The sequence below is a fragment of the Triticum dicoccoides genome, chromosome 2A (genome assembly GCF_002162155.2).
Source record: "Triticum dicoccoides isolate Atlit2015 ecotype Zavitan chromosome 2A, WEW_v2.0, whole genome shotgun sequence".
NCBI classification, from domain to species: domain Eukaryota; kingdom Viridiplantae; phylum Streptophyta; class Magnoliopsida; order Poales; family Poaceae; genus Triticum; species Triticum dicoccoides.
The window spans coordinates 600848797-600865311 of record NC_041382.1 but is presented as its reverse complement, the minus strand read 5'-3'; the positions used below and the strand labels follow the sequence as shown (position 1 = coordinate 600865311).

Here is a 16515-nt window from a genome sequence, read left to right as displayed (position 1 = left end):
CGCGTCTAGGACTCCAGGAGTTTGGATCGGAACCGTTCGTATTTCAGGACATGAAGCAGAAACTCTGAGATGATTAGCAACCACGTACTTGCTTTTTGAAATGTAAGTTTTTGGTGTTAATGACATGCTTCCATTTTCTCATATGAGGCAACTATGAGCACCCATTTTTTTAGTTCATTCAAATACCATTGCCTTAGTATATATATTCTTATTAGTATTTTTTCGGATGAGATTCTTATCAATATTGAATCAGTAAATTTTCCATGGATTTTACAATAGACTCTTCATACATTAGTAGGTCTTGGAACAATTGGTCAGCCAATATGTATTATGAATACATGTACCACAGGACTTTCATGCTATTTCAGGGACTTTCATGTTATTTTAGGGGAACACTACTTTCAGGTATTATGAATACCCAGTATGTTTTTCTCAAATTGTTGATGCACCAATATATATTGTTTTCTGGATCTAAATGTTCTTCACAGCTTCTATCATCATTCTATTAGGAAAAAAGTGTTTAGAATCCCGCAGCAACGCGTGGGGTATTTTCTAGTTGTAACAGTAGTGCTAATACAAAGAATTTGAAACAAAGAGTTTACAGAAAATATTTGAAACAAAGAAGTCTTTAAGTGATGACACTTGCCTGTTATATACATGAAAAGAGTGCATCACAATTAGCATATAGCTAAAACTAATAAACTTGTATGTTGGATCCATGTACGTGCGGTTATCATGTTACCTGAGCTGAACAACTATTGTTATTCTTGGAGTAACATGAAAATTCAAGTAATTCATAACTACATTCCAGAATGAAATAACTATAGAAGACAAAAAAGATTTTCCACATACACGAAAACTTGTACAGAAATATCACCTGGTTTAACTAAACTTAAAATCTAGTAACAATGCAGCAAAGTCGGCAATCACCTACCTGCAACTCTAAAAAATAAACAAAATGACATTTTTGAGATGTGAACTAAATCACTAATGGATAATAGTATAACAATAGAATAAATGAAAAGTCAGAAGAAAGAAAACTAATGTGTCTAATGTAACTTTGAATATGCAATGATCAAGACCTTCAACCTGAAAAAGACGATGATCATTAAGTCAGCATCAGAAATACTACATGGAGGTTCTAGGTAAGGATTTGATGGCGAGATTCATATCGAGAATGATATTATAAAGCCCATCGCATGTCTCCTTAGATGCCCATTAACTTATGAGTTTGTAATGGCTATTTTAAGCTGCACCATGCACCTGACATGTTACTAGAGAAGAAGAGATAAACTGGTGCAGTTTGGCCTGGCTGTCCAGGAGGAACTGAGCGCATAGTTACTGGATTAGTTCATCTATCTAATGGCATTTGTCAAGCATATTGCAACAACAGGTCAAGAGGACCACAACCCCCCAAATTCCATAAACATTGTCAATGTCCTCCCTCAATAGCTTACCATCGATAGAAATGAGCAGCCTAGAAAGCGTCCACCGTAGTGGTAGAGTCAGCTTAAAAAACGCTACCATTGCAATGCTAGAAGCTCGACCAAGAGGTTGTTGAATCCTCACCTCATATAAGTCACATGAGACCCAACTTACATACACCTCAATGGAGATGGGGGTTAGATATAGTACTTCTCCAAGCTTTCCAGATTTTTGGCCCGATAAAGAATAAACTGACCTGTAATCACAATATCAAGTGTAAATCAAAAGTAATTTACTGGGATGTACATATCTACATAAAAGATACTAGCAAAAGAGCTCGTGTGTTGCAACGGGAGAGAAAACATAACACACGTTCTTAACTCAACAACCATCACTCAAGACCACAATAGGTACATCTCCTTTATTTTTGCGAGGCATCATATTTGTGTTGCCGCTTATCCTCCTTCTCACCCTCGCCGACGATGGCGTCGGTGTTCACACGAAACAACAAAAAAATGTGTGTTGAATATGGTTAATCCTAAGGCGTCTCTCTCTCCCTCTCTCCTCCCTCTCCCTCTCTCTCTCTCTTCCTCTCTCTCTCTCTCCTTGCGACATTTTTCAGAGGTATGCATGTGTAGTTATCAATGTTTTCTTTTCCGTATATGGTTATAGTGGGGTGTTTATTTGCAATCCGGATCGCCGCCGGTATGAAAAAAACAAATCTTGTGCTATAAATTATAAGTTTGCTTCCATAAAAATATTTTAAAAATATTTAACAAGCAAAATTAACATCATATTTAGCTTCCACACATTTTTCTAATAAAAATTCATATATAATATGTTAAAATCGAAGTTACGGTTTAAAAGATACAGATAATTTAGAAATTCATTTGGTTTGACTCAAATATATTCCAAAATAATATTTAAAAAATACTTAACAGGTAAAATAATCTCCTATTCATATTCTACATATTTTTCTGATCAAATTTCATATATAACATGTTTAAATCGGAGTTACGGTTTAAAAGATATGGATGATTTTAAAAAGCATTTGTTTGACTTAAATATGATCCGCGGATGAATTGCCTAAAACATCAGGGGGGGTTCGAAAAATATAAAATAACGGTTCAGGTGTGACTTAAATCCGGACGGGGGTTGATTTCAAGAAAAGACAGGGACTTTTGTGTAAAATACGAAAATAACGATTCGTTTTAACTTAAAACAAGACTGCGGGTTAAATTCTCTAACATAGAGGGACTTTTCTGAAAAATGTCATGACGGACGAAAGAAATCCAATTTGCTTTATTATAAGGTAAAGATATACTATGATGGAATTACAAAAGAAACATTTGTTTTAAATTGTCAAGAAACAAAATAATTAAACAGGTCTGAATATATGTTAGATGTAAATCCATAGGTGCATGTACGGAACCAAAACGCAATCAGATTCCTCTTTGATTCATTGCACCAGAGAACAAACATCATGGGCACACACATAAAATAAAGGATAATCTCACAACATGACACGACGTGTACGCATTACTGGAAGCAACGAAACCATCTCACCATGGCACGGATGCACTCCTCGAAGTATTCAGGCTACTTGTCACAGAGGTGCTGCAAGTAGTGCAGATGTTGTATATCATGATGTGTGACAAATAGAGAAAAACAACGAGGACGGAAACCCTACATCCGCACCGGATTAGAACAAATCCGGCCTAGTACAGATAGAGAAAAACAGGGGACCCGAGATTAGCATTGGATTAGAATGAATCGGGCCTAGCCGAGGCATGTCCGGAGGTGGAGGGAGGAGGCGACGGATTCGACTTACGTGTCTTCCTCATTTAATCCTTGAAGCTGAACTTTGGCTCCGGCTTTCCCTCGAAGATGTGATGAGATTATTGGTGCCCCACCCAGTCTCTAGATCGATCTTCTTTGAGATTCGGTCGTACTCCTCCATCGCCATCCTACCCACCGGTTCTGCCCCAGGACGTCCGTCGTAAACCCTAGAGGAGCTTGGCTTCTCTTGCATCCATCGCTTTGTGGGGAGTTGAGATGGTGGAGATGGGAGACGAAGAGAGCTTATGAGGGATTCATGACGTTTTGCTTCCGCTTCGGTTGGTCGAGGAACGGAAGTCAAAAGAGGAGGGGGGGGGGGGATTGTGGAGTATGAAGGGGCAACTCGTAGCATTACATGCCTCTTGTGGGTTGTAATAGCAGTAAGCCAGTAACTGAAGCCACGTCCATGTAAATAACTTTCAGCGGAAATATGCCAGCAAGTGATGCTACCTGTGAACGTGGAGAAAATAATCAAAGAGATGAAGTGATATGGGTGGAAATTGCTCAGGTGGCTAGATGACGGTCTGCATGCTAAGATAATAGGAAGAAGTGGGAGCAACTTGGTAGATGTGCCGCACAAGGCCGGCCCATCTTTTACCGCTAAGACGAGAGCTGGGCTTGCTGGGCCGCCATCGCCGTTCCACCCGCTCCTCTCCGAGCGACGCCGCCGCCGCGGCCGCTCTTCACCCTCCTCACGTCCTTCCTCCTCTCCCGTGCGCCTCCGCCTGCTCTTCTCGGTGGCAGCGACCGCAGCAAAGGCGAGGGCGGCGCGTGGACCTCCCCGCGGCGAGAGTCCCCTCCTTTCCATCCCTGCGAGCACCGTCGCTGCTCCACGCGCGTGAGCCAACAGTGCCTGCAGCATCCTAGGGCTCACCAGGGTTTATCCCGGGCTCTCGCTCGCTGCTCCGGCGATTCACTGAGACTCTCCGTAGCCGGCGCGGCTTACCGTCACTTGGCGTCCCCCACGCTGGTCTCGGAGAGCACTGAAATAAGCGTAATGGGCGAGGTAATGGCCGCACGGAGCAGAGGCGGCGCTAATGGGGAGGACGGCGAGCCGGTTGCACGTTGGCGAGCGGAGGAGGCTGTCGCCGGGAACCGTATGGCCCTCCAGGCTCTCCGGGAGCTCGTGATTTATCCCTTCCTCTACGGTCGCCAGTCCCGCCTGCTCGGGCTTAAGGTGCTACCTCCTGTCCCCTTCTCTTCAACCCCACCAATTTCATCGTCTGACGAGCCTTCTTTGACCAATTTGTGCTCCTTGTGTTGTGTGTGCTTGCGTCCACAGTGGCCCAGAGGATTGCTGCTCTACGGCCCCCCTGGGACAGGAAAGGTACTGCATTAGCATTGGCATGTCTTAGATCGTTCTACAAATGGTGACCAGTGTGGTTCTTAGGATTGATTCTTGTTCTTCTTGTCAGACAAGCCTGGTTCAAGCCATCGTTCGAGAATGCAGTGCCCACCTGACAATGATCAAGTACTACCTCAGCTTGATGGCATCCATACCTACAATTTTAGCCTTAATCTGCCAAATAGGAGTACCATTTGTTTCTCAGTGTGTATTTGGGCATCATCATTAAGTGCTCTAATCTGCCTGTCTTTACAGTACGTATTCTGTGCATAAAGCTCATGCTGGAGAGGGTGAGAAGTTCCTGCGTGAAGCTTTCTCTGAAGCGTACTCTCAGGCGTCACAGGGCAGACCGGCCATTATTTTCATCGATGAACTGGATGCTATATGTCCACGCCGTAACAGTAGGTATGTTTATCATGTTATCATTTTTGGTGCTTGCCCAAATCTGTTTTTCTCATTGTGCTTCTCACAGGAGAGAGCAAGAATCCCGCATTGTTGGTCAGCTGCTAACTCTGATGGATGGAAATAAGAAATCGTCGAAGAAGCTTCCTCACGTAGTTGTTGTCGCGTCAACTAACAGGTTAGAAATGCCAGTTGGAGGATTGTAATTGCTGCTTTAACTGCCATGCTTAAAACCTCTCCAATAGGACACTGGTTGTAGTCTATATATCATCTCATGAAAAATAGTTCTACTGAAACAATATCTTGTCTCGTCATGTGTAGGGTGGATGCCATCGATCCAGCATTGAGAAGGCCAGGACGTTTTGACTCAGAGATAGAGGTCACTGTTCCTACGGTAGAAGAAAGGCTGCAGATTCTTAAGGTAGCATAAACTTACTATTTGGGTCAATATTGATTTCTTCTTATCTATCTCTGTGATGACTTCTACATTGCATTCTGCTTATTACTCCAGTTGTATGGTTAAATCTGCAAAGTGCTATGCTTTTGGATACATGCCCTAGGATGCCTGCATAAAACTGAGATCACTTGCCACTGCTTGATATTTTTTGTACCGAGCCTAAAATGTTTGTAACATAACGCTGCAAAACCTGCATTGTCTGAATCTATGAACTGATATGACGGATTTGCTTGAAGTCTAATAGGCCTTATTTTTGTAGCTTTATTCCAAAAATCTGCATCTTGATGAAAATGTTGATCTTCAAATTATCGCTGGATGGTGCAATGGTTATGTTGGTGCTGATCTAGAAGCTCTGTGTCGAGAAGCTGCCAGACTTGCTTATCGGAGATTGTCAAACTCATCCGAGAATGGGAAGGTGCTCACACTACTCATGGAAGATTGGGAGTCTGCGAAATCTCAGATCAAAGCAAGCATGATAAGAGGGGTAACTAAAGAAGCTCCAACTGTTTCATGGGATGATATAGGAGGTTTGAAAGATCTAAAGGTGAGATATGTTTTGCTTTAGGCTTTCTTATCATATAGGGATCCCTATCATATAATACAAACATGTTGTGATGACGATTGTCCCTATGCTGCAGAAAAAGCTTCAGCAAGCTGTTGAGTGGCCCATCAAGCATGCCACTGCCTTTGCAAGACTGGGGATATCACCAGTTCGTGGTGTGCTTTTGCATGGTCCTCCAGGGTGCTCCAAGACTACCCTTGCCAAGGCTGCAGCACATGCTGCCCAAGCTTCTTTCTTTTCTTTGAGGTTTGTCATAGAACGATCGATTACCGTGTACATTGTTTGAATCAAATCACGAGTCTATACATTTCTAATCAAGCTGGGTCCAACTAATCCCAGATATAGAGGACGGAAAAAACATGAAGTTTTTCTGGGCACAAAAACATGAAAAAAAAAATCACTTCTTATGAGTATATGACATCAAGCTGGTTTATTAATAGGAGTATTGCTGATTTAGTTGTACTCCCTCCGTAAACTAATATAAGAGCGTTTAGAATACTAAAGTAGTGATCTAAACGCTCTTATATTAGTTTACAGAGGGAGTAATATGTTTGCTATCCTGCAGTGTGCGTAAGCTTAAACTAATGAATAGAAAAGCTCCGCGTAGCCACCTTCTGTTCAAGATGTACACCTCATCGAAGGTCATCTAGGTTTTAAAATATTTTGTTGACCAGTGGTGCAGAACTATACTCGAAATATGTTGGAGAAGGTGAAGCTTTGTTGCGAAGAACATTTCAGAGGGCACGTCTGTCTTCTCCAAGCATCATATTCTTTGATGAGGCTGATGCAATCGCCCCTAAAAGGTATGAGATCCCTGTGTCTTAAATACTCCCTCTGTTCACTTTTACAAGGCCTTGTAGACATTTCAGACAGCATGCAAAACAGGTCAATTTCAGTTGTCTGAAACGACTTATAAAAGTGAACGGAGGGAGTATCAAACATAAACGCTTAAGATCTACATTATGTGATGTGCAATATTAGTAAAAGAGAACTTGTATAGAACTCTTATGAGAACTGATATATACTTTTCTATCCTTTTGCAACTATTTGATCTAGAAACTTGCATCTGATATGGTGCAGATCAATGAAGAAACTTGTTGTATTCCGTGTGTATCTCACAGGTGGATTTAAAAAAATAGGAATTAAGAGTGTTAACATATGTTCTTAGAAACTGTTCCTGAATTTTGTTTATCAGGACCAGAACCGAGATTTATGTGAACTTCAGTTGTGCACTTGTGAATCTTTTCTTTTCTGCAACCGAGTACTGACTGTCCGTCGAGATGCTAGTTTTGCAACGAAATAACTTAGGTTGGCACTTGTGTGATCTTGCAGAACTGGTCCTAGTGGGGACAGTGGCAATGCCACAGTAGGAGAAAGACTCCTATCAACTTTGTTGACTGAAATGGATGGTTTAGAACTGGCTACGGTACATCTTAGCTTGCTGATAGTTTTCAACTTAATTCTACTGAATCCCTACTTCGCTTTGTAATAAAAGGCTATCTTGATATATGTTGTAGGGGATTATTGTTTTGGCTGCTACTAATCGTCCCAAGGCGATCGATGCGGCTCTTCTCCGTCCTGGGCGTTTTGATATGGTACCCCCCTGTCTCTGTGTCCCTCTATAGCATGCACATCTGCAGCCACCATAACTTTCTTGGACTGCAGGTGTTGTACGTTCCACCGCCAGATGCGCAAGGCAGGCATGAGATACTACGCATCCATACACGGAAGATGAAGTTGGGGGAGGATGTGGACCTTGGGGAGATAGCGGAGCGCACCGAGCTGTTCACCGGTGCTGATCTCGAAGGCCTGTGCAGGGAAGCAGGAATGGCGGCACTGAGGGAAGACCTGTCAGCCAGTTCAATACACAAGGCTCACTTTGAGGCTGCAATAAGGTCGCTAAGGCCATCGCTGACGAAAGCAGAAGTTGATGAGTACGCAGCTGCTGCCATCCACGGCCCATCAGCAGGAAACATTAGAATATGATGTATCTATTGAGCTTTTGTTCAAGTTCGTGTTACACAAGCATTTTAGATCAGCCAACCCTTGGATAACGCAATCACTGGCGATTAAATGTTATATTTGTGCGGTTCTTTTTTCATTATGAAATATGTTATATTTGTGCGGTTCTTTTTTCTTTATGAAATATATGAGAATTCAAGCGACTCTGGTTGTGTTTGCCTACTGCTATTTTTCTCTACAATCGTCTAAACATGACTGACCCTCATGTAACCAAATTGACATGCATCCCTCGTTTTCATCATAACCGACAATTAGAACACAATGGTACCAATATCAGTGTTGTATTTTCTCCGCGAAGTCGTGTCATTCATCTCTATGTATGTGATGAAGCTTTCCATCTGGTCTAATCTCGTAGCTTATATTCATCCCGTGATAATCATGTTGCAGCAAAATCCTGCCTCAACTTGGTAAATCAAGGCAGCTGATAACGGCCGATTGGATAATCTGAATTCATGAGGTCACACGATATTAGCAGAACTGGTTCATGTACCAATTCTGGCCTATTCGGTTTAGAGGATTTTCATAGAAAACACATAGGAACAAGGATCCCGGAGGAAATTTTTTTGTAGATATGTTCGGTTTGTAAGAAATGTGTATAGGAATTTCATAGGAATACTGTTCATTTCCTGTGTTTTTGGAGGAAATTACACATCCACTCAAAGCTCATTTTACGCGTAGGAACGAGGCGAGTCAATTCCTTAGGATGGAAGTGTCATCCTATAAAATTCCTATACTAGTCCTAATTCCTACGTTATGAAATCCTCCAAACCGAATAAGCCCACATATTGACCAAAGTATCCTACTCCCTCCGTTCCTAAATATAAGTTTTTTTAGACATCTCCAGTGGACTACAACATACGGATGTATGTAGACATGTTTTAAAGTGTAGATTCATTCACTTTGCTCCATATGTAGTCACTTGTTGAAATCTCTAGAAAGACTTATATTCGGGAACGGAGGGAGTACAAACTAACAAGTGTATCCTCATTAATATTTGCGGTTGTAAATTTATGGATCTGGACTGCCCATCCGTTTGCTCTTTCTAGGATTGCATTCACCCTTGTCATCTTTGTATGGTTTAGGGTCATTGCTTGAAACGACAACACGTTGCCCATGGATCCAATATTGATCTTTTCCTGAAATATTCCTTTTCTGAAATTTAACCTTGAGGGGTCCATTTCCACTTCCCCTTTTGTACCTATAAATTGGATCTTCACCTCGCCATTCTTAAATGAAACCGGCCCGAACACTCCCGGCGAGGGGATGTCGTCGCCCTTGGGGAGGACCACATAGGCCCTATACACGCCGTCGAGCTGAGCAGTACCGGTGTGCACCTCGTCAAAGAGGCGCTGGAGGAGAGAAACATAAAAAAACATGGACCAACTAAGAGTCAGCTATATTGACAAACTTGATAATAAAATACAGTAGCCTTTAACAGCATTCGCCTATCTTTGCTAAAGGAAGAAAAACATGACGACCTCGGCACTGTAAGAGGCTAAGAGCAGAATGTGCCCTGTTTATGTGTCAAGTATTCAGCATGACTGACTTTTGCAACTGTTCAACACTTGGTTTCTAATTTTGGGAGCACCTCTCTATACATCTCCATCTCTGTACACTAAGAACGCACTGGTCTTGCAGTATCTCGACGCTAGCTCCTTCCCTTCAGAGGTTGGTGGCGTGAAAGCACACTGTGCGATCCCCAACATGCCGCCTTCACAGAAGCTTTTCCTGCAGGAGATCAACGGAAGCAACGTCGTCAGGAAAGGGGAGGCAAGCTCGATAAACCAGCGATCTATCTTTGCAGGGTGATATCAGTCACAGCTAGTCTAGCAAGAATGAATGCAATCTGGTGAAAATTTGACACATCATGCTATCATGTCCCCTTGTTAAGGAGAATGGTGCATGTTTGACAGTGATGAGTTTTCAAGGCATGAGGAAGCTGCACGGAAAGGGCCTAGAGAAAATACCGTGCTGCATCCACTAGCTGCGATGCTATTCCCTTTCTTCTGTGTGATGGCACCACCCAGATTGCCCGGAATCCGCATAGCGCGGGCACAGCTTCTTCTTCGCAGACTATGGCGCCAGGGCCCTGGCACTCTTCTTTGCTCTTGTCGGGGTGATTATGCCGCCGCAAGACTTCCCTCTTGAAGCTTATTTTCCCAAACTCCAATGTATGGTTTGCCTGTGCTGATTCAGTTTTACTGTCCGGCAAATTGCTTCGGTTTTCCGATGCAGAGCTTGGAATAACTTTGTGTGCTGCTTTTATCGGTTCGGCAACTAGACATCCCGCTATCCTCCCACCAGATACAAACAGATACACCTATGCAACAGAGATGTTCTTTCTTCAGTAACACAGCATATTGCATTTATGCTGTTATATCTTATATACACGGGAATTACGACTGTGACTTACTACCTTGCAGAGCTTATGAAGGAGCTGGCCTTCACCAAACCCCAGCTCCTTCTCCACCACTTTGATCACCTCCTGAACCTGAAATGTGTACATGATGTTAAATGGTTTGCATCCTAAATCTCAACATCTGTGCAATTTGCATCTGGGTTTCTAATGTCAAAATGTGGACTGGTTGTGAAGTGGTTCAGGCTTTCAGCAGTAAGCACGGACGCATGCACACAGATTACAGCTATCAGCAAACTTACAGTCTGAATTTCTTCAGAAAGGCATGCATCAGAACATAACAAAGCGAGTTTGGCCAATTACCTTGCTGTTCCGTATACAGGAATTTTCACCGCTTGCTAGAATTATCCGGTCACCGCCCTCGGACCTCATAACCACGGTTTCCTTGCGCCAACCCTACATTTCGTCGGTCAGAAACTCTTCACCCATAGAAACACAAGAAACAAGGGTAATGGCACTGCAATTCACAAAAGAACAAGCGGGGCCTAATGAACCTTGAACGGGACGCCCTCGGAGTAGCCCTTGTGGTATGCCCTGTGGACCTTCTCGTCCTCGTCGTTGCCGCGGGCGTACATCATGCCGCAGACCGCGCACATATGGAGGAGGAAATCAGGCTGCCCCAGCTCCAGGTGGAACTGCCCGTAGTTCCTCTTCTTGTTGAGGACCTTGCCGTCGCCGCAGCTCTTGGGCCTCTTCGCCTCCGCCGCTTCGCTGCCCAAAACAATCGACACGGATCAGTCCAAGGGTGAATCTGGAAGGCACCAATTCGGTGCAGAATAATTCCAAGATGCATCAATTGTGAGGCTAGGCTCGGAACCGGCGAGATTTGGTACGAGCAGTGATCGGCTTCAAGCGGGGAAAGAGAAGAAGAACCTGTTCTGATCCGGCCCCGTGGCCTGGCACTTGAAGAACGTGTTGATCTTGGGCTGCATCTCCTCGCGCTCTCCCCCTTCTTGTTTCCTGCCGGAGTGGGGGGGAGAAGAGGCGACGGCGGCCGGCGGAGACGAGGAAGACGGGATGGGGTGGGGAGAGAAGCGGCGATTGGTGGGGACTTGACAGGGGGGCAAGCGGGCGAATGGACGGTGCTGATGAGAGGATGACGCCGCGAGGGGAGGAGATCGGACGGGCAAGGAATGGGGAGGCCGTCGCGCGGGTTTCTGAGAAGAAGATGTGGGATTCGGGCGCCAAAACAACCGCCGAAAATTCTAGGCCTAGAGTCATTTCCATCGGTAGCCGGAAATGAATGGTCGACCATACTTCGTCTTCAGCTCTCAAATTTGGCTTCCAATTCAAGTGGCATCCCCTAAATTACACCAACACGTGAGATCCAACAATGAGTGTGTGGTTGTTTCTATCTCTCTCCATCCGCGTCATCATTCCACCGTCATTCACAAAATCGATGAGGTGGGAGAGCCATTTCTAGACTAGGGTGGAGGCGCTCTGAGGCAAGAGGTGTCGACACTGGAGCGGAGACATCTTATGGGATGACACGGTGACGATGTAGGGCTTCTAGAGTTTGTGGAGGACGTGAGCGGTGACGATGTAGAGCTTCTAGAGTTTGTGGAGGATGCGATGACAAGGAGGGGCGAAGGAGCGCCATGGAGGAGCCGAGGGCAAGTCAATGTGGAGCTGGGGATGGTGTGCTGATGCGTGGTGGTGTGACTTGACAGACGAGTTTGGGCACGGGCGGAGCCAGGATTTGGGTATAGAGGGGCCAAGCTAAGTAGATAAAAAAAATCCAGTGCAAAAGATAATTCTAGAGAACAAGGTTGAGACCTTGCACATAAGCCTTAATAACAATTTAAGTACAAGAATTTGAAGCAACTGGCTTAGAAGATAAATTAATCTTAATGATGTTTGGTAGCATTTTTCGTCCTTATGGTTGAGGAATTTCAATTTTATAAGTAGCCGACTTAGAAACAAATTAATTGTAATGGTGTTTGACAGCATTTTACCTCCCCATAGTTGAATTTCAATTTCAGAATTAGCTATATTGTTTGTGTTCTGTGTAAGGTCCTCATAGTTTTTTTTTTGAATCACAATAGGAACTCATACAAGATAATTTGCATCACGGTAGTTTCTAGGACACATCAAGGGATGATTTCTCGATAGCATATCAAATCGGAAAACAAAACAACTAAAGTCTAATGTATAATTTCAACACTACTACGAGATGAGAACTGAGAGAGATTAGTATAGTGTGGTGTGTTAACCTGATCTTGGGGGAAGCAATGAAGTAGGTTGCATCACTGAGTCGTCGTAGAAATCCGATCGTGAGCGGCAAAGCAGGGAGATCAGAAGCAGATGGGCGACAAAGACGGCAAGGGCACACGACGGCTGCGGTGCCTAATTGTGACGCCCCGAGACCGATGCGCTAGGTGTCCTCCGGTTATTCGTTGTTGTTGCCTTGTCATTCGCTTGCGTGTTGCATCTTGCCATGTCATCATCCGCATTGCATCTGCATGTTTTCGAAACTTGCATTCGTCCGGGTTCCCCCAGTTTCGTCCGTTGTCCGTTCTAAGTCCAGACACACTTGCACGCGCCCGCGGCATGTCCGAAATAGTATTTTATAAGTGGTCGGAAAATGTTCTTGGAATGGGTTGGAAGTTGGCGTGCGGTCTTTTTTTAGTGTAGGTAGACCGCCTGTCAAATTTCATCGCGTTCGGAGTCCATTTGATGCCCTAACGTATAACTATAGCGGCAATATAGCCGGTCTTTTCGTCGGACGTTTTCGATCTCCGGAAACCATGCCGGGCTGCATCTCTCCCCTCTTCTCTCAGATCAACCCTCTCTCCACAGTCCACTACCTACCGCCAGGCCCAACCTAACCCCTCTCGTCAGCCCGCGGCCCTCCTCGCGCGCGCGTCCGAAAAGTTGTCTCGGACCCGACCCGAGCAGTCGTCACCGTTGTGCCCAGATCATCCCCAAACGTCTACAAAACATCACCATTTTCCTATTTGGACTCCCTAACTATTTTATTCGCGACCGTCCGATTACGATCGTAGGAACGTGATAGTCCTACGCAATTCCTACCTGCTATTTATAGCAGATGAAACCCTACCTAAACTAGCCAACCCTAATTTAGGGATCCTCCCCTGTCCAATCCCCGCCGCCGCCACTCTCTTTATTTTTAGCGCCGGACCAATCGAGCCAGCCGACAGCCTCCCCCCAACCTCGGGATCCCTCCCGATCCAGGACAAAATTACTGTTCTGACCCTTAAGGCAAACTAAATCCCGATTTGACCTCGTTCCAAAAAAAATTTCGTTTCTGACCTTTTTCGGCGACGCCAAGGTCCCTGGCGTCTAGGTTACGAAGCAGACGCCACGGTCCCTGGCGTCTGGCCCCTGGCCCGCACTGCCCGCCTGCCCGTTGACCTGCTGACGTGGCAAAGGGACCAGACGCCAGGGTCCCTGGCGTCTGGCCCCGGTAAGTGGATAACCCCACCGGGAGAGTGTGTGGGTCCCACCCCACACACTTTCCCCAATCCAGCCCGAGCTTGAAGAAGAGCTGCTGCCTCCCCACTCTCTCCCCCCTCAAGCTCCCCCCTCAAATCCTCTCCAAAAGGTACATCCCTTAGGTGGATCTTTCCATCACTTTGTTGCTCTTGTTAATCTCTCCCAAATCATCCAATTATTTTTTGTTAAGTCTTGTCCTTTTGGTTGCATTTTATACATGTTGGTGGAACCCTAGTTCATGTTTTCTCCCCCTTATGTTAGTGTGAATGGCTTGGTTAACTTTGATAATATAGTGCTATGCATGGTGTGTAGTAGGAATATATGTTTGTTGAGTAGAAAGATTGGGGGTTAGGGTTAGTTAGTGATTAGGGTTAACTTTGCTTAGTGTGTTAATTAGTGATTAGTGATACTTTTGTGGACATCACCAATAATTTAGTGTTGATATGATTTGGATATAATAAGATGTATTTGGATAAACACCAATTCTCATTGAGGTCTTAAATGCATTCATGTAATTTTTAGATGGAGAGACTTGTTAATGTTCATTACATTGACAAGGAGGCATTCTTGAGTAACAATGCCGACACGGGTGAGGAACCATTGGTTTTTGATAGAAGCCCTAGCTATGAGGATGTTGTTGCAAAAGTGAGACAAGTCTTGAAGTGGATGGACACCAATGTTGATGTTAAGTTAATAGGAAGGTATGATGTTGGAGTTGGAGCCAAATCTCGCTTGAAAAGTATGCCTATCACCTCGGATTTGCATTGGGATGTATACAAGGAAAAAGTATCCCAATCAGAAGACAAGTCACTTGAATTGTTTGCCACCACTGAATCTCCTCGGTTTACCTTTGATTTGAACCGGCATGTCTCTTCCCCAATGGATGACATGAGCGAGAGGACAATGGTGCCACTTGTTGAGCATAGGGTTGTGGTTGATGCCCCCAATGTTTATCCCCCACCATGTCCCCGTGTACCAACTATCAAAGCAAATGAGGTTGAGTTGTATGCCCCCAATGCTTCTAGCCAACCACCAACTAGCCAAGCAAATGAGGTTGAGTTGTATGCCCCCAATGCTTCTAGCCAACCACCAACTAGCCAAGCAAATGAAGTTGAGGTGATTGCTAGTGACGGAGTAATTCAAGAGGATGAAGATGCTTATGATGACGACGAAGAGCAAGAGGAAGGGTTTCATGGCAATGATGTTGGTGACTTGGATGTGTACATAGCGCAAAAGGACATGGATCGTGACTTGCCTTTTAGGCGTCAATATGCGTATGACTCGGATGACGAGGGTCCAGTTGAACAGTTGGACGAGGATGGATTCACAAAGGAGGAGAACCAAATCCACTTTGAGCTGACGGGCTTACAAAAAAGAACTCACTTATTTAAAGATCTCGGCCTTGCCCATAAAGCTGTTGTTGACGGTGGAATGAGAATGACGGCGATTGAGCCAATACCATGCCCGGATCCAGGAGAACCAAGGATGGAGAATGAGGACGAGAATGCTTATTTGAAGAAAGGATTGAAGTTTCTGAGCTTGCCTATGCTGAAGTTTTGGTTGGCTGACTATGCCATTCGAAACCATAGGCCAATTTATGTTGAGCACTCCGACATGAAATTGCGTTACACCGTGGTGTGTGAGCAAAAGGAATGCACATGGAAGGTTCGTGCAAGAAAGCTTAAAGAAACCGAAGAATGGGTGTTAACAAGTTGTGATACCACTCATAGATGCAAACCGCCATCGAAACGACTTAGAAAGACACACCGTCAACTCACATCTGAGTATCTTGGATACAAATGGATGAAAGACATAGCCTTTGATCCCACTGTGAAAGTGAGGTTTCTCATGCGGACGGTGAAAAAACAATTTGGTTATGAAGTCAAGTATGGGAAGGCATGGAAGGCAAAGGCAAATGCTATTAGGATGTTGTACGGTGGTTATGAAGAAGCATACAACCAGCTCCCAAGGTTGTTGGCCGCCATTGCACATAGGAACCCGGGCATGTTTCATGTGGTCGAGGATCACGAGGGAGTGTTCCACCGTGCCTTCTGGAGTTATGGACAATGTGTGGAGGCGTTTCAGCATTGTCGTCCGGTCTTGTCTATAGATGGCACGTTCTTGACCGGTAGATATAAGGGCACACTAATGGTAGCAATGGCGCACTCATCAAACGACAACGTGTTGCCATGTGCATTTGCTTTGGTGCCTTCCGAGCACCAAGACAACTGGGAGTGGTTCATGGGTCATGTTAGGCACAACGTGATTGGGGCTAGGGAGGTATGCATCATATCGGACCGACATCATGGCATACTCAAGGCAATGGACATTGTTATTCCAGGATTCCAGATTTTGGGCCCACCTCTACCCCTCTCATCCATTCATCTCCACCTCTACCCCTCTCATTTCACTCATATCCACCCACTCTCACCTCTAGCCCTGCCAACGTCACTCCCTCGTCCAGCACCCTAACCCCCCCCCTCAGATCTCTCACAAATCGGTCCGGTTTCACCGTTGGATCTTCAGGATTTCGAGACTAGAAGGTAAATCAACTCCACCCCCATTTTTTGGTTGGTTTAATTTATCATACT

At 44.7% G+C, this 16515-nt stretch overlaps 2 protein-coding genes across 2 annotated transcripts; one reads left to right on the top strand and one right to left on the bottom strand.

The window, feature by feature from the left end:
- Nucleotides 1-3860: 3860 nt before the first annotated feature.
- Nucleotides 3861-8196, top strand: LOC119355629 (cell division control protein 48 homolog B-like). The gene is made up of 12 exons (XM_037622455.1): nt 3861-4441; nt 4547-4591; nt 4680-4735; nt 4865-5014; nt 5082-5189; nt 5333-5432; nt 5728-6012; nt 6107-6276; nt 6705-6833; nt 7363-7456; nt 7548-7625; nt 7696-8196. Exons 1-12 carry the CDS (start codon nt 4262-4264, stop codon nt 8014-8016), a joined length of 1716 nt encoding a protein of 571 aa, XP_037478352.1. The 5' UTR covers nt 3861-4261; the 3' UTR covers nt 8017-8196.
- Nucleotides 8197-9427: 1231 nt separating this feature from the next.
- Nucleotides 9428-11544, bottom strand: LOC119355627 (protein CHROMOSOME TRANSMISSION FIDELITY 7-like). The gene is made up of 6 exons (XM_037622454.1): nt 11342-11544; nt 10963-11179; nt 10772-10864; nt 10469-10543; nt 10020-10372; nt 9428-9780 (listed from the first exon to the last, which is right to left on the bottom strand). Exons 1-6 carry the CDS (start codon nt 11398-11400, stop codon nt 9645-9647), a joined length of 933 nt encoding a protein of 310 aa, XP_037478351.1. The 5' UTR covers nt 11401-11544; the 3' UTR covers nt 9428-9644.
- Between the last annotated feature and the right edge of the window lie 4971 nt (nt 11545-16515).